Source organism: Harpia harpyja, chromosome 1, assembly GCF_026419915.1.
Source record: "Harpia harpyja isolate bHarHar1 chromosome 1, bHarHar1 primary haplotype, whole genome shotgun sequence".
NCBI classification, from domain to species: domain Eukaryota; kingdom Metazoa; phylum Chordata; class Aves; order Accipitriformes; family Accipitridae; genus Harpia; species Harpia harpyja.
The window spans coordinates 2,176,114-2,203,436 of NC_068940.1; the positions used below are offsets into that span (position 1 = coordinate 2,176,114).

At 41.3% G+C, this 27,323-nt stretch overlaps 1 protein-coding gene and 1 long non-coding RNA gene across 4 annotated transcripts in view; one reads left to right on the plus strand and one right to left on the minus strand.

The window, feature by feature from the left end:
- The window catches only part of NFX1 (nuclear transcription factor, X-box binding 1), a 72,272-nt gene extending 67,541 nt beyond the window's left edge, over positions 1 to 4,731 (plus strand). For all 3 annotated transcript variants that reach the window (XR_008236588.1, XR_008236592.1, XM_052796323.1), the window contains one exon: positions 736 to 4,731. Coding sequence is in view for 1 of the 3 variants with exons in the window: in XM_052796323.1 (XP_052652283.1) it covers positions 736 to 811 (76 nt within the window). In the remaining 2 variants the exon portion in view is untranslated. The remainder of the gene's footprint in view (positions 1 to 735) is intronic.
- Positions 4,732 to 7,217: 2,486 nt separating this feature from the next.
- On the minus strand, positions 7,218 to 27,314 carry LOC128146067 (uncharacterized). Its single transcript, XR_008236676.1, has 3 exons — positions 27,133 to 27,314; positions 9,136 to 14,102; positions 7,218 to 7,921 (listed from the first exon to the last, which is right to left on the minus strand). It is a non-coding gene; the product is annotated as an uncharacterized LOC128146067 (long non-coding RNA).
- Between the last annotated feature and the right edge of the window lie 9 nt (positions 27,315 to 27,323).

The following is a 27,323-nucleotide window of genomic DNA, read 5'->3' on the forward strand; positions in this document are numbered from 1 at the left end:
ATTGGTTCTGAACTAAGCATCTAGAGCAAAACATGTTTAAAATGACTGCTTACGGTGTAACTCGACATGAATTTTAAAACGGTTGTTACTCTTTATTTCCACTTATTTCAGTGGGATTCCTGTCTTCAGTGACCCTAATGAAAGAGGGTTATGTGGCAAAATTAAATTAAAAAAGGGCTTTGGCCATTTATTTTTAATTACTAGAAGTGAAATTTCTTCAGAAGCGCTTAATTCTACAAAATCATCTGGAAGATCTCGTACTGTCTTATGGAAAAAATCTTTACAGTGTTTGTATTTGGTATTACCATATATTTTTTGTTACTCTTGCTCTTAAAACTGAGCAGATTTCACCATCGGCACTTCAAGAGTATTTCTTTTGCTCTTTCTTTTAAAAAGGCATGTTGAACATTTAGTCTTCAGTACAGTATCATTTTTGTAACAAATATTACCAGTAAATGGTATTTTGTGGTAAAACCCCCAAACAAATTGTATCAATTCAGCCACGCATTGACATACATTAATTTAATAAAGTATATGTTTTTTCCAAAAACGAGTTAACAAAGGCTTTCTGGAGCATTAAGGTACTTCCATTAAAACATAATTTAGAAATGCATGCCATTTACTGATGCAGTGTGCAAGTACACACTGAGACATTGGGAGAGCTTGTGATTTCAGTTTACTTTGTGTCTTGTTTTTCATGCGGGTGAGTAACATCTAATATTCTTATAATTTCAGGAGTAGTGGAAACAGTGGTTTATCCAAACCATTAAAAGAAGAGCCAGTAATTGACTACTTTGATGTCCAGGACTGAAGTGATTGATGTAGAATTACGATATAGAAGCTTAGAGGTGAAGATACTAAGTTATTGTGTGAGGCACTTTTTGGGTATCTGTCAAATAATCAGTTGTTCAGCATATTCATGATTTAACATCTAAAGTTAGATTGATTATGATACTTTAAAAAGTTATGCATTTTTACAGTTTATGTAACTGCATAATACCTAACAGTAGTATAGCTTTTTAAACCTGGGTTTGGTGCAATTTTTTATCTAATGTGCTGTCAGAATGATGTAGATTTTCCATTGATGCCTTTAAAGTGAGAGAACTGGTAATCAAATATATTTTTGGGGGTAGTAAGAACAACGATAAATCTCAAAGATTTATTTTGACATATCTTGACTTAAAATGGACCAGAAATAATCTGTGTTAAAAACGCTGATGGGAATATTTTTAGTGTTTTCTTATTTTATTAATTCACTTTTGTGTTAACATGGTAAATTTGGGAGTTTGAGTTACTCTTCTACATGGAAGGAAATACAAAATTTAGTCTAAGTATGAATATATACACTAAATGCCCATTAAGAGCACAGACTTCCTTTGGTATCTGAAGAACCAGGATTTGGGGAAGGTGGGGAATTAAGACTTATTTTGCTTTATCTCAAATTTGATGTGTTTAAAAAAAAAAAAACAACAAAAAAAAACCCACACAAAACCCACCCCCCAAAAAACAACACAAAATTATTAATACTTTGTTATTCAAGACCTTGAACAACATCAGACTTTATATATTATTTTGGTGTTCTATTTGGTTTAATTTGTATTTAGATATGCTAGCTTGATGGTCTTCTGGGGTTTTTTTTGCATGGTTTTATTGGGGGTTTATAATCTTTTCTGTACTGTGCAAGCTTAAGGTGAATGTGTGAAGTTTGGTTTACGTATGTTATGAATTTGGAACAATATTTGTAAAACTTATAAGACCATCTGTCTAAACTGTTTGGCAATGGAAGATCTCTGTTTTATGGGAAATGCCATAAACAAAATGGGATGATGGTTTAAACAGCGGAAGGCACCAAAGTGGTCTCAGACGGTGAATTATTTCCAGATGATGAGTTAAGGTAGGTGAGTAGCTCTCTGGGAGAGGAGATTGTAGGTCTGATCAGAAGAAGTGGCATGGCTCTGAATTTGAGTAATATTTGTTCACTTGAGGAGAAGGTTTTTTGAATTGGCTTTAGTAACTCTGACACTGACGCACCGTTTCTTGTTCCTTGTGGCTGGCTACATGTAGCATGAGAGGTGCATCCCCTGCACAGCATCAGAGGCTGCTGCTGAAAGGGGCTGAGCATAATGAAGAAAGAGATCTAGCAGAAGACTTGTCATCTGTTGTTGATTTATTTTTTAGCCAGCTCACTACGGTGTAGTGTGAGATTTGTTGCCAAGAAAATGGAAAGCAGTTATCCATGCTTAGATTCACTTACAGTTATCACATGACCCTGAGCCTTACCTGTGAAGCATTCTGTGGCTACGTTTCATCTTGAACAGCTTGTGAAACCTGAAGGAATAAGTGGCAAACTCACAGACCATGTCTGTCCCCAAAAATGTTTTGAAAATTAAAATGCATGCTGTTACTACCTATTTTTGTAGGAGCTTATTATTTCACATTAAAAAAAAAAAAATGCAGTCTTAAATGTTTCTAAACATTCAAAATGCATATGCTTCGGGTAAAACAGTTACCAGAAGGATTCTCAACCCTCAGGAGCGTTCAGGCTTTTAATTTGCATGTAGTGGTTTAAATTGGTTTTACCTTTTCTGTCTAATATTTTGTGAACAGAACTGAAAAATAAACATACATAGCTTATATTGCCCTTAATTTCTTAAGCAAATCAGTGTTTGATTCTACAAGGTGTACTGCTTTGCTAAGTTCAGCTAAGAAATAAGTTGCTCGGCATCTTTCCAGGAATGTATTTCTTCAATCCCTTCATCGTGAGGAGTGCATCTATTACAGTGCTTGCAGACAAGGGGCAGCTCAATGTGGCCAGACAAAGGCTAATTCTGGTTTTGAAACTCAGAGCTACGTGCAGATGGCACTGTTTTCCAGCTTGTAACGCCCGTCAGGGAGAACGTACGTAGTTACACTGCAAAGGTGGGTTCTCGACAGGAGCTGGCACACACGTCCGGTGAGCTGAGAGTATAAAGTTAGATGCACATACACTGGAGCATGTGCAGTTGTACTGTAGGCAGGCCTAACGTTACAGATAATAAATAGAATAAAGCTGAAGCCTACTAACTTTTCACACAGTTTCACATGAATATAGCTAAAACTTCACATTTGCACCTCTGATTTGAAATTTAAAATGTAAAAGGTTAATAGCATTATATTTAGCTTTGCTCTTTGGAAATTTTATCAGATTATGGCTTTAACATAAAAATGTGAACCTTGGTGAGATGCACTTCAGCAGTGAAGTATTCTGCCACTGCTTTTAATACGAAAGCCCAGGTAATCTTCAGCTTCTCAAGATGAGACTAATAATTATTACTGAAGCTGTCCATACTGAGAATTCATAATTCTCATAACTAAACCTCTTAACTACATGAATATTAAAACATTTTTATAGATCTGTACTTTACACATCTCTAAATCATGGCTCTTGGAGCATATCTGTAGTTACGAAGCAAGTCACATGTACAGAAAACATTTATTTTGAAATACATTTTAATAACTTGGTTAAAAACATGATACCATATATTTACCCGGGAAAGTAATACCAAAAAGAAAGTATTGATGTCTTTCTTCCCAGAACACAGTTACATAGCCTTAAGAAGGAACTCAGCAAAGTTTAACAGTGGTGCTCTCCTCTCTGTTCTGGTTTGCTTTTGCTGCAATGTATCTGTGACTTTCACATGGAATAGTACTAAAGGCTGTAGTTTTGATATCTGTGATAACTCATCTTCATATTGCACGTGTGCCTCATGGAAATATTTTTCAAATAGCTATTTTGTAAATCTGAGCTGGCCTTTACACCTTTTATCTAATAGAAAAATGAGTGGATAAAAAAAATCTTTGCATCAGTGAAGTCAGTGGCAAAAATCCTTTTGACATCACTGGAACCAAGACTTAAGCTTTGACATGCTAGTCATTTTCCACAGCCCTAAGAATAATATTGTTTCTTGTAAATTTATTTGAAAAAAGTACTCTGCAATAAGCATCTTCAGAAATAAATTATGTGATGTCAGTTGGAATTCATGCAACTTCATGAAGTGCTTTTAAAATTGTGTATGAACTAGGCAGATACTTTGGCATTTGGGCTGTGCTATTGCCTATCTATATTGTTTAATATGTTTAAAGTGCTCTGAATATTCAGTGCTTGGGTTTAACCTAAAATTGTGTAAGATGCGTAAGTAGACTTCAATACAACTGTTTTTGTGGCAGTTTTGTACAGTATCTGCCGCATAATGAAATGAGCAAAGTAAAATTGTTCTAAAACACTTAAGAATAAGTTATTTGTTGAAAGTTTTATATTTTACTTGATTTTTTTTCAAGTTACTGGTATAAAATTACTTTCTTTATAAACCTGAAATAAATCTAAGTTGTAAGTTCAGTGCTTTGGAATTGTTTGCAAGCTTTGTCTTGGTATTCCAAAGTTGGAAGACTGACATATCACAGAGAAACAATATAGATTTACATGGAAATTTGGGGAGTCCTTTTCATCAAATTTTGAAATATGAGGTGTGATTTCCTGGATTTGAAGTGATTTTAAATGAATGCTGTAAGGAGAGTGAAGCAAGCACAGAGGGACTCCCCAGGAAATGGAGGGTAAGGATTATCTGCTGCCTTTCTGGGATTCAGAAGTACAGGAGAAATGATGATCTGAATAGAAATGTACATTTTGGTTATCTGAAAAATTCTTCACTATGTCAGCCTAAATGCTACTTGGCAATAAAATGTATGATTTTAGCTCATTGTCCCTTCATTGTTGTTTGCCCACCATTCAGTTGCAATGGTGACCGTAAAGAAGAGCGGTATGGGGCAGGGGCAGCGGGGGGGGGGGGGGAGGTGGGAAGTGAGGACTAATGGCACTTAAAAGTCCCCGTGGGCATTGGATTTGAGAAATACAGGACGATGGATGTTGGGGGGGGGGGGGGGGGAAACTTTGCCAACACAGCTCAGTAGATGGCAGGGAGACTCAAAAAGCAAACAGTCCCAAAATCAGAAGTTTGAAATTATTTGAAGTGCTTCCTCCTGAAACTTTTGTAACGGCAAGTAAACGCATCTCCAGCGGCAAAAGCCACAGAAATGAAAAATAGCAGCCAAAAATTACAGCGGCCTGACCTGATATTTCAGATGGAGTGCAAGATGGCTCAAAGAAGTTCAAGAAGTGATCTGAGATTGAAGAGTTCTTTAAGGGCAGCTGAATACCTTTTGTCTTACTACTTCAACTGCTAGTAAGTTTGGACTTTCTTTTCAGGATATTTTGGAGGATGAAGATGGCATGTTGCAGGTATACAAGCATTGCAAAACAGATCTTAGTTGGAAACCTCTGCCTGAAAAAAATACTTGCACTTTAGTTCAGGACTGTCATTGACTAGAAGGTGACCAAACATGTCATTGTTATCGGTGTGCGCAAATGGCAGCAGGAGAGACAAATCAGTTTTGCTTTCTGTTCACTGATCTTGCTCATGTTTGGAAATAGTCATTCCAGTCGTGACATGGTCACAACAGTCCCCTAGTAGGTTAAAAAAAATAGTGCTTAGATAGATAATACTGTTCAAATAGTGTTGGTTTTTGAGTATTTTAGATTTCGTAGATGCTGAATTCCCAGCAGAAGCCTTGCTACTCAACAAATGCTGCTTTCGTCCTTTACTAAGATGCTGAATTCCTAAGATGGTTGGTGTGCAAACTTTTATGTCTATACACTTGTCATTTAACCATGAACCCGAATGCCAGAGACATTAGAAAGGGTATCTCTCGAAAGGCTGTATTTTGGATGCTCCTCAGCTCTCAACAGGTTTCTTAGTCATCTCTGTTATCCCAGGATTTTTGGTGGAAGTAGTGCAGCTTCTGGGGCAGAGGGAAGGAGACCAGGTTGCTGCTATCCTGGGACCCAGGTCCCAGAAGGATCCTGGGAATCCTTTGGTGATAACAGGACCCTGTTGCAGGTAGCAACACGTGGATCCTTTTTGCTTCCAGCCAAAGGATGGGTGTGTGCCGTTAACGTTCAGTGGGTGAAGTCTGCTGCTGAATGTGCTTTGTTTCATTCTGGAGTAGGGCGGTGGTGCCTTTCTACAGCCCGGGCTTACGTCTTGTTCTTCCACCCCATGAGCTACTGTTTGCAGCACCGTCTATTTTTTTTTAATTCAGGGTGTCCAATTTTACACTTCTGTGGAAAATGCAGGTCTCTTTCACAACAGAAGATGGTTTTTGCCACTGAAAGAATCTTCAGAGCACCCACCAAGGTGTAACACCTTTCTCATGTTCCAGGTGCTGCTCTATAAATTGGTTTTGGCTCCGTCGTTGTATGACCTACCGCTGCCTGCTCTGGAGCTCCTTCCAGTGAGAGGAAGGAGGGGCAAAACGTGTCTGTTGTGTGGAGATCTGCTTCGCTTGCCCCTCACAACTTTACTTTCTGTGACATTGTGCCCAGGAACTGCCACCTAGTAAATGATTCAGCTTTCTACTGGATCTAATGCGTGCTTATTCCAGTATCCAGTTGTCTTCCTACATCCACATTTATTCCATTAATGTGCAGGAAATGTATTCTGGTTGGAGGACTAGAGGGCTTCGTTTGTAAGGAGCTGTAAGAAACTAAACTAAAAATCATGATCACTGTAAACAAAACCTCATCTTAATAGAACACTTTTTATATAGTAGGTAGGAACCAAAGGGCTGTCTCTTTCAAAATTGTGTATGTAGGGTAAGCTTACGTGTTTTACTAGGGAGCATTTTTTATAAATCTAAGTTCTAGGAAATAAAATCCGCGGTGAAAACCGACTAGTGGGCTGTGTTGGATAGCTGCCTACCAAACAATACAGTCAGGAAGGTACATTCTGTCCACTCAAGGCACCTAGAGAGCTTATCTTTTTTTTAACAAGCAATTTAAGGGATTTCAGCATTTACTGCTTACCCAGTAAGTTAGACACTTCTTAGTAGGTATTAACAAGTGCTGTTTCAGGAAGCATTAATTAAAATCTTCAGTCAGTGCAGTACCTCCTGGGGTAAGTACTCATTTACATTGGTGTTCAAATTCAGTATGTTGGCATCAAATAAACAGGTGACAAAGTTTCTAATTAACTATGTGTCTGTGTGACTGCTTAGGAAGGACAGTTCAGCAGCGTCAATCGAAGGCTTATGCAATTCTAATTATATTCTATTGAAGTAGGCAGTGATTAAACAGGTATCGGATTGATGCCACTGAAATATCAATGAAATAACTCGTTAATGAATTATTATTTAAGGTGTATTTCTGGTAACTTTATTAGGCATTTAAGGAGTGCTACATCTTACCTGTTAGCTGGCATCTAAGTACTTACTAAGTATGTAAGTAACATATTTACTAAGAAGTAGCTGATAAAGCCCCATATGAAATCAGTGAAATATTTATCCCATGCTTCTCCCATTTTTTCCACTCCTGACTATGAGAAGTTATTTTAGTCTTCAGCCTAAATGTACGCAAAGCCATGCACCTGGAATGGAATAACCCCATGCAACTCTACAGGCTGGAGCCCACGGTCTAGACAGCAGCTTTGCGTAAAAGCCCTGGGGGGGGGCAGGGGGTGCTGGTGGGCAGCAAGCTGAACGCGAGTGAGCAGTGCACCCTGCGGGAAGGCAGCCAGCCGCGTACCGTGCTGTATTAGTAAGCGCAAAGAGAGCAGGTCGAGGGAAGTGATCGCTCCCCTCTATTCAGCATGTGTGAGGTGAATTCTGTAGTACTGGGTCCTGCTGCGGGCTCCCCGGTACGAGACGGACCTGAGTGGAGTGAGTCAAACAGAGGAGCACCAGGTTGGTCGGGAGGCAGGAGTACGTGACGTTCGGGGAGAGGTTGAAGGCACTGGATTTGTTCAGCCTCGGAGAGAAGACTAAGAAGAGATCTTGCTGCTGTTCCCAACTGCCTAGTGGGAGGGTATGGAGAAGACAGAGCCGGAGCGCACTGTAGAAGGACGAGAAGAAATAGAAGTTGAAACACAAGGAATTATGACTTGATACGTGCAAAATAACTTTTACCATAAGGGTGGTAAAATACAGGATGAGTTTGCTCAGAAGGGTTACAGAATCTTCTTCCCTGAAGACATTAAAAACTCAACTAGATGAGGTCCTGAGCAACCATCTCTAACTGGACATGCCTGGAGCAGGTAATCGGACTAGATCACCTCCCTGAGGTCCCTTCCAACCAATATGATCCTACATTCGTGGTTAACTTAAGCTATGTTCTTGACTCAATTTTGTCCTTGAGCTTTAACAGTTCTTTTCCTACATACAATGTTAGCTGTCAAAGGTGTTTACAGAGACCAGTTAATCAAATTCTCTCCATGTCTTTGCTGGGCAAAGATGTCTTGGCTGTCTTCACCTCCCTGAGTTTCCTTTTGAACAGGCTGTTGATTCTCATTAATATCTTGGTCCGTTTTGTTCATCTTTCTGAATGTTGCATATAGTCTCCAGAAGTCACTAGCAATTGTATTAATATGCAAACACCTGTGCTATATTTTGTCTTTTTCAAAAAGACCATGATTTGTTAATTGATAAAAGAGGCAATTCCGCAGTCACATTGAAGTGTTCGATGCTTATGGCTTCTGATGGTTGTTTTGTTTGAAATCTGATAGTTGTTAATCTTTTGTTGTTGTTGTTTATTCTGATACAGCTTTTGTACTTGTCTAATGTCTACCATTCAGTAGTTTTTACACATTTATGGGTAGAATATCTTCTGATAGAACAGAATGGATTGAATGATAGGAAATAAAATGTTCATGGTTTCCTAGGACCCCACAAGCTGTATATGCAATTTTGTAACTCATCTATGATAAGACTGTAATCCTTTAGTTACTACAGTGTTTGCAGATTCAAAGATGGTTATAGTTAAATCCAAATATTAATTTTGGGGATAATGTTAAACGCAGCAGAGTTTTAACAGATTTATTTTAAGTGAATCAAAAAACCTATTTATTTCAGTGATTCATAACAGGTTTCTTTTGCATCAAAGAGTGTCTAAAATTTAGAAAGGCATTGGCTTTTTCTTGCCACCCTTGAAGAGAGAGCTCTTGTTATTCTGAAATTAATATAGAGTTCTTTAAGTATTAGCTGATATTTAATTCCTTAATGATGCAAATACTTTCAATGGCCAAACAGCTTCTATCAACAAAAACTTACCAAAGCAGAGTCAGTTGATTCCGTGGAATGGACATCTTACCAGCTATATCAAGAAGTTACAGAAAAGGTTTGCTTCAGAAGCAAAAGGATTTGCAAAAAAATACCTGAAAGAATCAGCTGAGTAGTGGCAGATGTGTTACTCTTCAAGTGAATATAAACTAAAAACAGTTACCCTGTAAAATATTCAAAACACTGTCCAGGTCTACAAATTGAAAATATTAATGTGAAAGAAATTAGTATCAATAAAAACTACGTTAGAATTATGCACATGTACAGCTAAAACTTCCCCCTTTTCCCACCAAGGTCACAGCTGAAGAGTGCAGTTTGGGATTTACTCCATAGCCTGCTGGCTCCCATCAGTTACCGATTCCTCTTTGGTTGTTCAGTTCAAATTCAGTCCTGCAGCCAGGTCAGTAATGATCTTTCCTCTCTCAAGGCTGTCTCGAGACAACCCCCAAGTTCTTACTGGATGGAAGGTTTGGCCATTCTAGGTGCAGAGTGGGAGTGTGGGCCCGTATGAACCTGTGACAGAAGTTTTAGGAAAAGTAGATCGGACAGGAGAGAGAAAAAGGCATGGACTTGGGTAATGACTGAGGATTTTCATTCCAGAGTTCCTGGAAGATTGTGTTGTAGCTGGCAGTCTTTTGTCATAAGGGTGCCAAACAGATGGAGAACACTGGAAGGGTACGGGGAAGATTTCTTTCTTCATGCTTGAGGGTACAAAGGTAGCAAGGAAGGCAGCATATAACCCCTGCTGTAGATGAGCAACACTGGAAACTGGGCTCTGTGAGATACTGTTTCTTTGGCCCCGCATCTTCAGTGATACGTTCCTGTGGTTGTAGAACGTGGCTTACAAAATAGTAACATTTTGACTACTACTGGTAAACCCCATGTGATTTTAATCTATTGAGAGTTAAGTTCTAAGGCCAGGCACAGTGGTTACTCAACAGCTTGGGCAGTCTTCAAAGCAGATGAGCCTAATGCTAGAATGAACAAATTCAAAAGACTGCTCGTGTCACATATTGTCCTCATGATTTTCTGTTTGTAGCGCAGCATAGCAGTATTGTGGCTGGACTTCTGACATTTACAGGGCAGCAGATTCCTGCTAGCGGAAAAGGCGGCAGCTGTATTGTTTGAATACACAGGGAGCCCCAGGACAAATTCCTCACTCTTAGTACTGGAATGAGAGAAGAGACAGTTGCACTCAACTAGCAATCCCACGAAATGCTTTAGTTTTGCTGCCAAGGGTGGTAACAGCAGGTGGAAAGTACGTGCTACTACAGTGGTGTGGGCCTTCTTGGGGCTGAAAAAGCCAGATTGTCACAGAAGGGGAAGACGGTGTTGTACAGAAGTCCTTAGGAGACACTGGTGGGCAGTCAGAGCCTGAAGAGTGTCTTGTAAAAGACCACATGAGCCAGGGCTGTGAACTGAATTTCAAGGTAAGTTTCACTCAGAGAACATGGGTTGTGGGGAAGCCTCCCTTACCCACTGCAGTGGGGGAGCTCACAGCAACCTGTAAGACTAATAATACTTGGGTTGGAAGCTTGTGTTTCCTTATCCTTAGGTTGATGTTGCAAACGAAAAGCAGAAGACTAAGAATGAAATAAAGACAGTACTGTTAGACCATGATTACTGTGGAAGCAGCAAGACCCAGGCTTTGGGATGCAGCCTACAGGCATGTGGTCTTAGAGACACGGCTATGGCTGAAAGACCAAGGGTAGCAAAAAAAACCCCCCAAACCAGTGGGAGTTTTGCGGAGCTGAAGACCATGGTTATTATTAGGTACAGAGGAGTAGCAGGCAAGGTGGAGGGCATAGAATTTCTGGTATTGCAGGTAATTCTTGGCTCGGCAGAACAGAAAACACTGTTATAACAAAGACTGTTCGTTAGTAGAGCTAAACAATTTCTGCATTATTACGTGCATCTTGCTAGAGAGTGTTTACAGCAACCACAAGTCCTGCAAGTGCAAACTGCTTTTCTGAGTCTGCTGGGCAGTGGATGTGTCCTGCTGGGGCAGAAGAGGATCCCCTGGAAGGGACATCCTTGATGCTGCCCTGCGCTCACCCGATGGAACAAGGGGCTGTGCCCATTGTCAACAAGTTCACAATGAGGATGTCTACCAGGAGGGGCCACTGGCAGCACACCTGAGTTCGCGGAGGGCATTTGAAAGCGCAGTGTTACCTCTACGCCCAAATGTAGCAGAGGAGGTAGAGCGGGAGGCATCCAGGGAAGATGTGCAGCAATGGTAATGGCACATCCAGGGGCTTGGAGCTAGGCAATATGTAGAAGAATACAGATCTGTGAATTTGGGCCAGGTATCGCTACAAGAACTGTATGAAATGTTTGTTTTAACCACTCATGCCAACTGTTTGAACCTGGTGATGATGCTCTGCTCCATCTTGAAGCTGTCAGCATGCACAACCCTTTATATTCTCCCACTATGAATTTAAGCAATATGAAAGCAGAGAGAATTTTAGACTGCATCAGCACTTGCCTACAGAGTAGATGAGAGCTGTGGTTTTGATCAGACTCTCCTCTTGGCTATCATTACTATAAAAGCAGTTGGGACTGTAGGACACAGAACCCTACAGTCTATCTGCCGTTCTAAAATCACAGACAAGAAGTGGTACTATTTAATTGATCTAAATAATGGTAACAATAACCTCTGTTTTGCTGGGAGTCTCACAGGACTTGGAGCGGTGAGGGATCTGACAGATGTACAATTGTTAGTTGGTGCAAAAGAGCTGCCTCAAACTGGGGTGGTCTGTGCGCAGGAAGGTCATACTGAGTGAGATCGCCTTGCCTGAAGACCTGCTGCATGTTATATACGCATCATCTTCCTGTGTGAGGGGAAAAAAATTGGGGGGTATTTTTAAGCCAAACGATCACCACAGATAACCCAAGACCTCCTTCCTCCTTTCACATGATCAGACTTATCGCAGTGTTACGGATGTCAGAAGGTTATTTAGGGCAAGGGACTTTGGTGCTGTGTTTGTCACAAGTCCTGTAATCACGTCCTTAACTGTACCTATTGCCAGCTCTGCTTGTCACACGACTCTGCAGTTAGCACGGATGCAGGAGTAAGGTGGCATAGCTGCAGACTGATGTGCAGGTCTGGGAATGTCTGCAGAAGCACAAGGCCCTGGCTATTAAAAACCAAATTGTTTATTTGGCTACCTTTTTTTTTGTGAGAAGTGTAAAGCCTACGTGGAAAGCATCACAGATGTAAAGGCTGGAAGAGTGGAACATGCTATGGATAGATCTGTAATCTAAACAAGCACCTGTGCTTCATGCCTGTGTTCAAAAATCTAGAGGCAGGGAAGGGCTATGTTTCCGATGACATAAAGTGTATGCAGAAAACAGAGATACATGTCCCAAATGACATTTTTCCCTCCCAGCTTCTAGTCTGCTAAGAAGCTTGCGGACTTCTTAGCACCAAATTGCCCACACTTATGGTCCCCACCTACGCATTCTCCCAAAGTTGGCATTTTTGTTCTGTTTTTCCATTTTAGTGCGCAATGTTGCCTCTATCTTGCAGCACAGTGCAAAGCCCCAATGTTGTCCAAGGACGTGCCATGGTCATCGTGGCAGCTTGGGTCAGGGCGCACGGGTCTCTTGGTCAGATGCGCAGGATTAGCCTCCCTGCGTGGGACAGGGCTGGCTTGGGGATTTCTTGGTGGCCTTCCAAGACTGGGGCATAGCCCTCCTGCATGTTCTAACTTGCTGGTGTTCCCCTATGCTTTTAAGGTTAGGGGGACCACCCTATTAGATTGCTATTACTACTGCAATATTACATCAACTGAACAGTGTAAAATCTGTGGACAGTCTAATACAGTGTCACATGGCAATCAGTAAGGAAGAACAGGAGAGGGGTACACAGCTCGGTGGTTGAGGAAGGAAGAGGATGGCAGTGTACTGACTTGCTCCAGCAGCTAGAATGAGGGCAGACATGTCGATAAAGCCCAGCCAGAGGAGACAATACAAACCAAACCACCATGGACGGAGATATGATTTTTCAGTTACAGCCAAGGTGAAGGTGGCATGTTCCAATGGAATTAATCCGGTATCACCCGGTAAAGGAGGGGGGTTTGGCTGTGGGAAAGTTAAATAGAAACAGCAAAGATGGTACAGGGCTGGCCTGGCAGACTACATACAAAGGGAGAGGGGTATGTCTGTGTTGAGTTGTTACGGAACAATGGCACACAGTGGACTCACACAGACACAGATGGGAATAGAGAATATGCTAGGAGAAAGAAGTGGCAGGTCATACAGGTGGATGTGGGCAGTGAACCCCTCTGGTTGCAGCCATACTCAGTGGACCGCCTCTACTGTCTGGGCTTGATCAAAATCAGCCCTGTGAAGAAGTCCTATAAAGAAACAAATTCCAGAGCTTGAGCAGTGACTAAGGGTCAAATGACACTGAGGAGAGCTGAAAAAGAGCTTTTAGCCTTGCAAAAAAAGTTGTGGAATCTACATGTTTCAGGAATACCAGAGGAAGGGCGTAGGTGTAACCCTGCACTGAACTCCAGAGGGACCATGTGATAGTCACAGCTGCAACTCTTCTCCCTCTCTTCCCTGCCCTCCCTCAGATCCAGGCTGTGTCCGTTCCCTGGCTTTTCCAGGTTTCCCGTTCTCTCAGCGAGACAGAAAGTCATCAGTTTCTGTCCATCCAAGCCCAAACACATTGCACACAATTACGACAATTGGTTCCTCCCAGTCTCTTCCTATGTAATCTTTCTCGTGGGCGGTTTCTTCCACCTATGTTCCATTTTTCTCTTGTCCAAGTGTGAGACAGGTCTTCTTCACAAAGTCTGTGTTTAAAGAGGGATCTTGCAGCAGTTTCTGAGCTAATTGTGCAATTTCTGACTCCTTTCTCTGATATGACTTGCTGCTGCCTATTTACTTGGCTTTGACAGGATGAACAAGCAACTCTGGCTGAGGAGGTATTCAGTCTCCTTGTTCTAATCCTATAGGAATTATAACAAGAATCCTGTATCAGGGTGTATATATATACACATATATGTCTATATACACACACTTTATACAGTGTACACACACTTTATAATCTATGTACGTATACCAGGTAATAAATCCTACAGTAACAGTCATTTTATATATTTAAGCCCTTAATATTAAAAGGAAAAATGTATTCTTACAGGCAGCAGAATCTCTAGAGTGGGAGTGACTGAAGATATTTATTGTCTCCAGATAAATGTTTTGTGTGTAGCAGAGTGATGAGCTGAAATAGTGGGAAGTGCTCTTTACAACAACACTGTACATCTCTACAGAATTCTAAGATTTTAACACTGAAGTTTTAACTACATTATCTATACCTTTAAATTTTGATACTGTTTGCCAGAGATGCGATTCCCCCCACCACTTTCCTACATAAAGGTATAACCAGCTAAAAGAAAGTATGTTCTGCAAGTATGACTTGTTCTATTTAGGATGCTGTCCTAAGTGATTGCCAGCCGAAGTATTCTTTTGCCAGTAGAGGCTGTATCTCCCCCAGGAAGACCTGACTGAGATAGCTCTCTGGACATATGTATTAGATTAGAAAAAAAAAAATCTGAAGTCACTTTTGCTATGCTCCCCCAGCATCCCTCCAGATTACATAAAATTAATCTGGTTTCAGACGTTTTAAAATAATTGGTAAAGAAACTATTCCCCCCAAATCCAAAAAAATGATCACTAGGTAAATGGAAGCATAAATCAAGATGACAGCTTCTTGTTAGGTGCAAAAATGGCTGCAGACTTCAAAGACAAGGAAAAGTAGTAGGAATAAGGATGGTTGTACAGATTTTTAAATGCATGAAGTTTAAGCTTACAGGAGAAGTTACTGGATTTTGCCCAGACTGATGTACTTCAGAAGCCTTTAATTTCCCCCAGGATTGAGCCAATAGCTCGTTATCTGGTTCTGGCATCAAATCAGTGATTTTTTACTAGATTAATTGCTCTTTAGTACCTTGTATTATGTACCTGCAAAACTAGTCTCATACTGTAATCTGGTCACTGCATGCTCTTGTTAATAGAAAATAGGCTGTCTTACTCTGAGCCGTTTTCTTCATTTCCTGGAACAAACACTTCTGTGAGTCTTTTCTGCACTTATTTAAATATGCAGGCATCAATTCCTGCATTTTGAATTCCGATTCCAGTACTGCTTTGTCTTCTGTCACACACCGTTATTGCCACATCCAAAACTTATTTTAAGCCCCACCACAACTTCATGTAACACTTCCTCTAAATTACTGCGCTCTCTTGAGAAATTTCACTTGCTACTCATTGTACCCATTGGAATGCCTTTACTTTTTAATGACTGACTGACTTTTTTTTTACAATCTTGGCAAACAAATGTTTGCTTTACTGTGCGACAGGAAGCAGATCACATTTCTGCTGATCACATTTTCTGATGAAAACAAGTGTTGATAACACGGGGATGTTTTGGTTACTGCTGAGCAGTGCTTACCCAGAGCCAAGGGCTTTTCTGCTTCTCACCCCACCCCACCAGCGAGGAGGCTGGGGGGGCACAAGGAGTCGGGAGGGGACACAGCCGGGACAGCTGACCCCAACTGGCCCAAGGGATATCCCAGATCATAGGACGTCTTGCTCAGCATATAAACCCAGGGGAAGAAGGAAGGGGGGGACATTCGGAGTGATGGCATTTGTCTTCCCAAGTCCCCGTTAGGCGTGATGGAGCCCTGCTGTCCTGGAGATGGCTGAACACCTGCCTGCCCATGGGAAATGGTGAAGGAAGTCCAAGAGAAACCCCTCTGCCTTGGTGACAGAATGACAGTTTTCATTGGTTTTCTCAAAATATAAGGACAGTAGAGTTACGTAAGAGACAGCAGCTTGATCATAACACCTGCCTTTACTGGAAAGAAAAATGTTGGACTGGATGAAAAAAAGATACTCAGGGATGGGAGAGACAAAGCAAGGCAGTCCGCGTGGTGATTGAATGGTCCCAGTCTTAACAGATGCAAAAAATACGGGTGTCCACTAATAGCTTTAAGATGGTTTTACAGTTATTTAATATGATAAGGATAATTTCATTAGGTGCTGTGGATTCAAAAACATTCAGTTGATACAAGTATTCTGAAGCATGTTCTTTCCTAACTCTGGCCAAAGTTGCCACAGGTGTTTAACTTTGCGAGGCATTAGCAGACCCTTTCATTTCAAATGAAAGACGAAGTACGCAAGTATTGAATACTTAATTTTCTGTACTGACCGCTGGTTGGGCTTCCTTTTACTGCTAGCAGACTATTTTCTTGTTACTACTTAAGTCCTCTGCTAGCATTGTCCATTTTGCACACTGGCCTTAATTGAATCCTATTTCTAGGAGCAAGTTGGTGGGCAGCCTATATGACTTTCTTGTAATTTTGTTCATTAAATTACAGCCAATTTCAGTTAAATCAACTTTGGCTGATTTATTTCCACTTCCATATTCCTTACAACTCTTAAGTGATATTTTAAACAAAAAGTGTAAAATTTATTCTTTCTTTTCTTATCCTTTCTCTATAGTCCTACTCCTTCTATTAACATTCATTGATTTATTCTGTTGAAACATTTAATAAGGCACCCCAAATGTGTCATTGCTGAAATCAATTATAATATACCTTGGCAGCTCAGATGTATCAATATGGCAGTATCATCCATCTTTTCTATCAGTGTCAGTTCTGAAAAGCTCTTCTGAGAATCCACATTTGCTATGACTTTCAGACTAAAACCAATGAGCTACAGAAAGCTATATATTTTTCCTTTCAAGGCCAATTATTTCTAAGATATTGCCACCAAGTAAAGATGTAAAATAATTCCATTTATTAGTTTCATTGTAGCACACTCTTAGGAATAGTGGAGAAGGTGGAGAGCCAGCCTAACCCCTGTGTAGAGGAAGATTACCAGCCAGAATAATAGTTGCTTTCTACTTAGCTACACAAAAAAAAAGAAAAAATAAGATAAAAACATGAGCACTGTAGTTCCCAGTTGAGAACTAATGACCCGGAACTCTCCTGGCTATATGGGCTGAGGGACCAGACTCTCCATATCCATGGCTTACTCAGTCTGACTTCAGAAAACCACTGCCACGTGAGCTGCCCAGCTAGGGAAAACAATGCCCTTCTGTTTATGCTGTAAAAGTTCAAAAGTTAAAAAAGGTGAAAAACTTGAAAGTTCAAAATTAAGCATCATTTCCTTGGCTGAGGCCATCTTCTTGGCTGCAAACCAGGTGATATTTCATGAAGAGTTACAAGGCTTTGCTCAGCCCCCAGCCCTTTCATACAGTTTCCTGAACTTGCATTTAGAAAACAGTCCAAGGTGTGATGTCCTAAATGATGGTGCAACTCAAATCAGGACTTGCCTTTGCATTACAGCACAGGCATTTATTCCTGTAAGGCAAAATTGGCTGATGTTGAAGCTTATCTCTAAAGAAGAGCTGTGAGAACAGGTTGTTGTAGAGATGTAGACAGCTTTTCTAAAAGCAACTAGCATCTCTTGGCTTGCAGCACGCAGTCTCTAGATAAGTGTGATCAAAGTCCATATAGCAGGCACAACGTAGCCTGTTTTCCTGGAATCCACCATGGCTGTGTTTGTCACTGAATTACAGTTGAGTTTGAAAAACTCTTTTAAAACCCATCTCTTGTTTCCATGCTCTTTGGTCACCAAAAAATGCCATTTCAGCACCAGATGCCTCCCTGCTTCAAACTTGAGTGGAAAATTCTATTATTTGGTTCTTGGTTGGAAAGGTGCTGTTTAATCATGTTTTACTTCCTCAGGCTATTCTGATAGCCACTGTCCAACTGTACTCCACTGGATAATAGTATAGAACAATATGGGGACACTGAGTCATGATAAACAAAAAGAAATGATCCTCAGAGACTACGTGTTCTTAACTATTGTGAAAATTATGATTTTTAAAAAACAGTAAATCTAATACAGATATGAGTTTCTACATTTATTTGAACACAATTATACAAAGGGAATAAAATTATGTTAATTAGTATTTCTGCATGACAAGACGTATTATAATTTTAGCCAATAATCAAATTTGACGCTGTAATTGTAGCCATTGCAATAGGTTATAGAAAGGCCTCATTTCGACTGGCAGTTTTCTATCAGTTTGCAAGCTCATTAAGTTGGCTAGCTTTCCTGATACATAGAAGATATTTGCTCTCTTTACTGAGAAATAATTGGGCAGTTTACTACTACAGTTCATAGAACTTGTTTCCGTCTTTGTTTTACAACCCTTCAAAAATGGAAAGAAAGATAGCACCTGAGGAGAAACGCTAGGAAACTCTGCCTCTAGTTAGAACACAAAAGGTGAACCTAGCAGAATCTCCTTATAAGCAGAGAGATATATTTACAGTTATGTTTGTGTGTGTTTTTAACTTGACTTTATCACAAGTGGTAGCAAAGAAGCATAGGAAAATTAAAAGGAAGAAAGGTAAACTATAACTAACATCTGGGGGTTTTCATTTCAGCATTTTGGAAGCAATTTATATGGTTTTTTTAATCCTCTAGTCATTATCATCTACAGAAGATGTAAAATGGATAGATTTGTCACTCCTAACCATGCCTGTGAAGTCTCTATATAGTGAAATATTATCAGTTGATAGCGACAGACAAATTACAAGATAATGTTCAACCGAGATGAATCCTTGATATTATTTTTTTTTTAAAAAGTAAATTGCATAATTTATGGAGGGAGAAGGAAAATTGCCACCAGCTGATTCTAACAAATGCTCCAATCTTTTACAGAGCCAATTATAAACAATAATGAACTACATTAAGGCCATGTTCCTTGGCATTTAATACAACATATGGGAGGAATTCCGTGGCCTGGGTCCAAGATGGCAACAGAGAAGACATACTTCTCTGCTAACACTGTAAGTGCGTGCCTTGCTTGATTCAATCAGTACCTGATACTCAATTTGCAAAATTTCCTTAATGCTGGTATTTGAGCACCTTCACATGTAAAGAATCAGCCTGTTTGCATAGATTCACTGCAATTCAGACAAAGCAGAGAAACACCTGATTTTGCCCATGTCTTCTGAGGAGCCTCATCCAGCAGGTATATTGAAGAATATGGCATGTAACAGTCAAAAGTTAGTTAATTAAAAACAGAAGAAGTGCCTACTTCTAGCATAATAACCTGTTATTTAGAGTACTCCTCCAGGTGGATTCTAAACATTTCTTGCCTGAGGGGATTCAACTGTGCTATTCCCGTATCCCAAAATAATATCCTTAATAAGTATGCAAAAAGCTACTCCCTACCCTTTCTACTGAAACCATAGTACCATCCAGCTGAGAACTTGCTCTTCCAAGGGAGTGCGTATCAGGGAACCAGACAGTGCTGTTACTCGGAGTTGAGGGGTTCTTGCTGAGCAGAAGGGATTCCCAGCGTCAAGTTAAGCACAGTTTCCCTTCAGAAGAAAAGCAATGCAATTGGATTATGCAGGGTTTTTTTCTGCCAAGTGCTCTATGTCAGCAGAATAATCAAGCAGTTAAAGTGAAGTAGTATTAAAGCAAAGGAAATATTAACTTCTATTATCTTAATGTTTTTACCTGCCATTCATGTGACAAGGTATTGTTTTCTAAAGAACTCTTTACATTTTTCTAATGTGCTCCTCACTGATTGGGTGTTATGAAACTTGTTTCACAATTCATTTAAACCTTGGCAATAATTAACCTGCAATGCTAATGTTGCAAGTCAGTATCACCTGGTCTGCTAGCAGATGCCATTGAGAGGGCGGAGAGGCTATTCATTTTGGCAGAGGATGAGTTCATGAGGCACAATTGCTTTAAATACTTCCATGATGAGTGAAGTTTTCCCTCCCCCAGTGCAGTGGTTTAGCAATGACAAACAGGTACATGTGAAAGGTATGCTAGTGTACTAAGCAAACATGTCTGTGTTCCTACCTTCATCCTGTAGGGAGGTTTGCACTGCAGGTTTTTTTAGTCAGTAAGAGGAGTTTATTTCATGACTTCTGTAACAAACAAAACTAGCTCCAGCTGGCACATACTGTGCACTCAGAAAAATCTACTATGCATATTGTAAGGGTGCATCTCCACAGTTTTGGCATCGTTTCCACACCACAGTCTCTCAGCTCAAGGTATATGTGAAACACTACATCAAGCAGACAAGGAACAAAATCTTCCTAGTGCTATAATGAATTGAACTGCTGTCTTCTGAAAGAACAAGCCCTATGTGGATGGATTAATATTTAATGCTGAGGCCAAAGAAAAGCAACTTTCCATTAGGAATTTTGGCATTGTCTTGAAAACACTCTATCTGTAGCTGCTGGCAAACACGTCAAAGTGGCATGCCAAACAAGCTAAAAGATGCAAAACCGTAGCTTTGTGCCTTTCATTTCTGAAATTAAACAAACAAAACCAACAAATTATACCTTTGCACATTAATGGTTGTAGGAGCTTAACCGTCCAAGGAGACATCAATGTCCCAGCCCACTGAGCCATGCAAGCTGAGCATAAGTCAGCGACTGTTAAGAACGTCACAGTTGTAAGCAAACAGATTAAAAATTTCAAGATGCACTGCATGATTTATCTTCTCTTAAGAAGACAAGCTACCTAGAGAATAGAAGTACAGACAATAGTATGAAAAGTACAATGAGACAGGCTGAGGAGACACCGTGTTTGTTCTGTGACATATTGTTAAAGAAAGCACTGAGAGGGAAAGGACAGGAAAGTTAATTCTGCAAGTAATTGAACAATGCAACAAGGATGCACAGAAACTCGAGCTCGTAGAGCTCTAAGACAGCAGTGCTGTTCTGTGCACCAGAACGCAGGCTTGGCCTTTCTCATAGGAGAAGATGGCTCTCATTCTGTTTTATCACCAGAAAAGATGGGACCTATTGCAATTAATATTCCTTTAGTGTTTCCTATGTGGCATGGCAAACTGCAGGAGCTAGGTCTCATGATATCCCCACACCACACAATACTGATAAGGAGAGGCAAAAGTAGAAGGGAGAGAGCAGATGTAGAGGCTGAAGGCAACAGATAATACACCAAGCTTTCTAGTTCCCTTCCATTTTTCTGTTTTGTTAAATAGCAAATTCTGTTGTGCCTAGTTGACGTGGGCTAGCGGTTGCATTTGTACAGAATCAGAAAGTAGTTTGCAAAAGACATCTGGAGGTCATTTGGTGCATCCTCTTATGCTAAGGGCAAACTTCAAGGGTAGATCAAGTTACTCAGGGCCTCATCCAGACAAGCATCAAGGAACAGTCAGGACTGGCTGCTCCCTTTGGGAGAGAAGCCAAGTACAGTAACAAGGCTAGCAGGGCAGGAGGAGTTTCACCAGCCAGGGACGGGTTCCACAGTACCCACGAGGCAAGCAGGCCAGGCTCTGGACCAACAAAGCCCGCGGTGAAGCACAGCTGTGATGGAACTGGAGGCAAGTACACCTATGGCATAGGTCTGATGGAGACAGAAGGCCCAGGCCTGAACTTACATGGAGCCCCTTGGCCCAGGGGCAGAGGGCATGCAGGTGGAAGTGTCTCAGGTGAGGCTGGTCAGTGCAATTAAGGCCTATTCCTGCACTCAGGGTCCTGACAGCAAGATCCTTTAGATATCACTAAGGATGGAGAAGGATGGAAGCAATAGCCGCCTTTGCTAGGTTTCTTCAAAAATGAGGATACTAAGCTAGAATAAGATCACTCTCCAAAGAGAGGAATTACAGCTCTGCCAGTTGAACAAATTAATCTAAAGTCTCAAAAGAAATTTGCCTAGTGTGGCCTTTACAACAATCCTGCTGGACAGTTCAGCAACTTAATACGGCATTGCTGGAGTTAAAACACATCATGTGGTTTCTTTGCATCTATTCCTTCCATAAATTCTAATCATTGACTATTGGTACTGGTCCCTCAGATAATCAGATCCCTTTATCTTTTGAGGAGTTTCTCATCTAATGGCTTCTTCTTGCCTGCCTGCTATGTCTTGCACTTTGGAAACTGTCTCTGTCGACCAGTCTCAGTTACTGTCTAGAAAGGCAAAATCCCTATTCCAGACCCCAATGTCAGAGAGGTCCATGTGAAAAACACTGCATTGGCTAAGCCAGGTAAACACACACCTTTTTGCTTTGCTGCTTATCCATCTGATCTTTTCAACAAAATAGACAATATGCAGGTTTTCATACAGTAAACTGAAGCCACGAATTCAAGAAATGCTGCCGTCTGTCATAGCACCTTAGGAGTCTACCCAACCTCACGGACTAAAAAGCACCATAAACTATCACCATGTAAATTAACAACAGGATAAAGTGGCCAACTCAGTCTGAGGATTTCTACAAAGCTCAGCCATGGAAAGCTTTATCAAACCAATAAAACTCTTGAGTTTTTCTCTTACTACAGAAGTCACAGGAGTTTACCGAAAGATAAAATTATGATGTCATGCAAAGCCTGCCCGTGAGCCGACAGCATTGCTCTGCTAACAACTCAAATAGAATCAAGATATGTATGTGCATTTAATGCAAAGAGACTCATTAAAGGATTACAAGGCAAATCTCAGTCTTGTTAGAAACCTGTGTTGTGATACCAGCACATGCTCTGGCATATCATTACTCAGTAAGCATGCTGGCATTGTAACCATATGTGACACCCCTAATTTCCCCAGCCTTGGGTCAGCTGAGATTCATATACCTTCTGAATGGAGGAATAGTTGTTGAATCCAGTCGTGTTCGGAGCCTTTTATAAGTAAAAATACTTGCCACTGGTTTTGCAAATATGGTTCAATAATTATACATGCCCACCAGTTTTTTGTGATGGTATCCTAACATGCTTCATACTGTGGTGGATACAGCTTCCTAAGTCATTCCAGGAAAGGATCCTCCAGAATGCTCTCTATCAATGATTTTATTATTTAGAAAGAATGAGGAATCAACCGTGCTGCCAGATGCCATATTTCAGTAGCATTCCACCTTCATACCAGTATATGCTCTTCTATCAGCATGCTCCGATCCTGGAAGACTGTAGCCGACTTCTTTCATAACGGAGAGGTCATACAGGATTTCTGGAGCTGCTGCTGGATATTCCATATCCACAAAACAGTGTGACTACACCATTGTGGTCTTGTTCAGCCTGCCTAAAAAGTGCCAGTTCACTACTTGCATTGACTATGTTGGCAATGACTCATCAGGTTTTCATAGGCTTCCATTTCTATCTGCTCTGAATACAAGACAGACGGACAATCTGATACTTTGCTTCAGGTATGTCTTAATGATCACCACAGATATGAAAAGCTACTGCAGCATCTCTGCAGAAATGCCCTAGGCATGAGCACTTGGGCAATGGAAACTCTCTGGCGCTCACAAAGTTGGAGTCCATTGCGATGTGCTAACCTGAACTGTGTTCTAGATGACAGTGATAACAGGCTGTAAGGAATCAGGTGATGGCAGGTTGTGATGCCCCTCTCCTCTTGTTGAGGACAAGTAGTAAACAAATTAAGTCTTAGAACAGTACCACTTGGCATGGTCTGTGGGACTCTGGGAAACGCTTGTTTGCACCCAGGAAATAAAAAGCACAGTGTAGCTGGCTTGCATTTTGGTCACAGTATGAGACAGAAATATTTGAAGAGTCAGGGAGGTCTGGCAAAGGTCAGACCAGGAAGGTGTCACACTCAACTTGGGTTACACTGCATCCTTTTTGGAATTATCACTTCCCAAGATAAATGTTCACTTTCTGCAGTCCTGATCCTCAGATGTATTTATGGCTGCATTATAATGCCTTTATCTGTTCGATTCAGATTACAAACATCTCCTCCCATTACTTATTATTGCAATCATTGTCACCCACAGACTTTACCAGAAAATCTAAATGGCTGATGAAAAAAGCATTAGAGCAAATCCTCATCTTCCTTGCTCCCTGTCTTATGTTTTGTTATCTTTCTGCCTCTGCTAACACCTTGAGTTCTGTCAGGAAGCAGTTTTGAAATATATGGAAGGTATATGGAGTTAATTCCATAGAAATTTCCAACCAAATTTCAGCTGGTACCAAATCAAATGCCTTGGCTATTTTCATGTGGGCTGTAACACTACAACAACTTAACTGTTCAGACATGTTATCTTGTCCCCCCAGATTTATACATCACGATCATCTTTCCTCAAAACAAAACTACCATTGAGCCAGTTAGCTCAACTTTCCTGAGTCACTCTTTTTCCTCTTTTTACTGATGACTCAATATTGGTAAGGACAATCATTCACTCTTTTGGAATTTTCCCAGTTTTTCAAGATTTCTAAAAATTTAACATTCCTGAGTCCGAGAAGTCACTGGCTAGCTTATTTTCAGTTTCATGTACATAAACTGCATTAGTCCTGATGACTTGAAAACGTGTAATTGTAGTAAGATTTTTATTGTCAGTCACATAGACTATGATCTGGATGTATTAAGCATTTTTCTTTCCTTCTTTGCTATTTCTGATTTTACTTTTTTTTCCTGTGACAGTAACTGTATTTTTTTTTATTTCTAATATCTCAATAACATCAAAGACAATATAAGTTTTTAAGGTACTGGTGTCTCAGTGACATCATTAATTTCCTTAGGCAGCTGTCTTGTTTTAAATCATAACATATTCATTGTCAGCATTAATTTAATCCTTTTTCTATTCTCGGTATGTAAACTAGCTTCATTATACTTTCGCATCTCTTCACGTGTTCTGGTGGGTTTTTTTTTTAGGGGCAAGGGGGTGTTCAGCACTCAGTAGAATATTCACCCCCCAAATCCACTTTTGTTAACAAAAGGAATGCCTTCTAAAGGTCGATCTGGATATATCTGGTTGAATTGGTGATGTACCTGCTGCATTCCTATCTTGGCAAACAGAAAGACGGTGATGGTCCAGAGCTCTGTGTTTTCAGTGAACGTCACAAACTGAAAGCTTTTTCTTTTATTTTTTTAAAAAAACACTCATGTAATGTTATGATTCCAGCATTGTGCTTTTTAGACACAGATCTATATAATGTCTTAATCTTACTCTACTTTTGCTCTTTTTTTGTTTTGTAGTCTGTTGTTAAAGCTGGCATGTATCACGACACTACTTATCTCATGCTATGTGAAGGGAAATTACAATAAATCAACATAAGAAGTGAGTTTCTTTTCCCAGTCCCAGGTCCTCATTGTGCAAAAACTTTTAAGAGGCTCACAAATCACAGCTCTCAGATTCGTGGGTGTCCCTGTAATTGGGGACAAGCCACAGCCCTGTTTGAATTTACCATCCTTGCTCCACAGAACTGCACCTATTTGCCATCAGATGGCTCTCCGTGGTTATGACAGAGGAAAGAGGAGTTGGCAGAGGAAGTGTTGCCTCTGTTCATTGAAAGGTTGTTTGGTCCAAAGCTCCTCTTTCTTTGGCTCTTAGCTATTTTAGACAAAAAAATTTGCACCAGGTTGAAGTAAAATTGAAGGCTGCAGTCCTAATTTCTCCCCACTCAACCTTTTGCGCATGTAGTATGATACTGTATGATACAGTTTTCATCTTTATCATACATTAGTTTCTTTCAATAGACTTCTCCAGGCACCAGTTGGATGGTACTTAAAGAATGATCAGCTATTTAAAATTTTCTTCTCACGCTCATATGTGATCCCACGCCTTATACATTGCATGCTGTTCAGTCCTTGTTTTGAAGAGGCAACTGTTATTTTTTGCGTGTTTTAAAACTACATTTACTATTCTAATTTATCATTGTATCTAGTTCCTTAGCGGCACTAATTTTGATAATGGTCTGTACCATGACGAAATGAGCTTTAACATTAAAAGTGCCCCAAAATACCCTTGCCTCTGCGGGTAACGTCATTACCGTATCGGAAATCTGCTATTGCTAGCCAAGACACCATTCCAGTCGCTTTCTTAAGCTTGGAAAAAGGCAGGGGGAAGATGAAGAGACACATCCCCAACACAGAAACTCCTTTTTCAGGCAGCCACTGTTCTCGTTACTGTAGTTACACCCTGGTTTGAATGGGGGTGGCAGTGGAAGCCCATACCAGATATCAAAATGCTACCACGCTTCTCTCCCTCCCCTTTGCTTGCTGCCCTACCACCTCCACATCTGCCACTCCGCTGCCACCTTTGATGGCCAGAATCACTTCCTCCACCCCCTTCTTTGAAGGCCTCTACACTGTGAGACAGACTGCAGTGTTAGGTAGACGTATTCCATACCACCGAGGTATGAGACCCCCACAAACCCACCAGAGTCCCCTTCCAAGAGGTGTCGATACAGACTGACGTGAACAGAGTCTTTCTGCCCTATTCCAGCACTTTGCTGGGAAGGTAGAATAGCAGGAGACAAGAAAAAGGCCCGTGGCTTCCAAGTCTGTTTACTTTTGGAGTGGAGATGCTACAGCCTCCTCTGGGAAGGAAGTTTAAGGTAACCACTAGCGCTCCATCATCAATATTTCATGTGATACACTGCCCATCCACTGACTCATTGAATCAGCTTACACGCTGACTCCAGCCTGAATCACCGGGCCTTCAGCTGTCCCCTGCGACCCCAGGCCTGCTGCGCAGGAGAGCAGATTTCTGGGAACCGTCCTCATCTCCTGGTAGTCCCAAAGCACACAGTGGACCTTCTCCTCCACTCGTCCGAAAGGTGACCTGCAAAGCTCCTGCTTGGGCCTTCTGGATGCTGCCATCCCTTTAGAGACCTGGAGGCTCCGGGCCCTACCCTGTCCGGCTCTGGTTTCCCTCGGAAGCCAGTTTCTGTCAGCCGCGACCTGAGGAGCAGCGGCCTGGTGGTCCCGCTGCTGCCAGGCAGGGCCCGACAACGAGAGGAAGCGGGTTTGTTTGTTTTGGGTTTTTTTTGTGCCCAACAGCCATAGCTGACACCCAACAGAAGAACCCGGGTTAGCTCTCACACACACGCTCGGACACTCGCACACGCGAGCCGCTTCCCCCACGGCACCACCTTGACTTCAACGGCTGACGCTTCCCCCCGCCAACGCCCCGCCGCTCCTCACCCCCCCCCCCCCCTCGGCGGGAAGGCAAAAAAACCTCCCACCGACCTTGCCTCCGTTCCGAGCCGGGGAGTTGCGCGTGTGTAGACCAGAGCCAGCCATGTCGTGCCACCCCCTTCCTCCTCCTTTCTCCTTCTTTCTTTCTTTCTTCCTCCTCGCCCCCCGGGCCCCTTCCTCTCAGGGCCGCGGCCGCCTCCAGTCAGGCGGTTGAGGGGGCGGGAGCCGGCACCGAGCCGCCG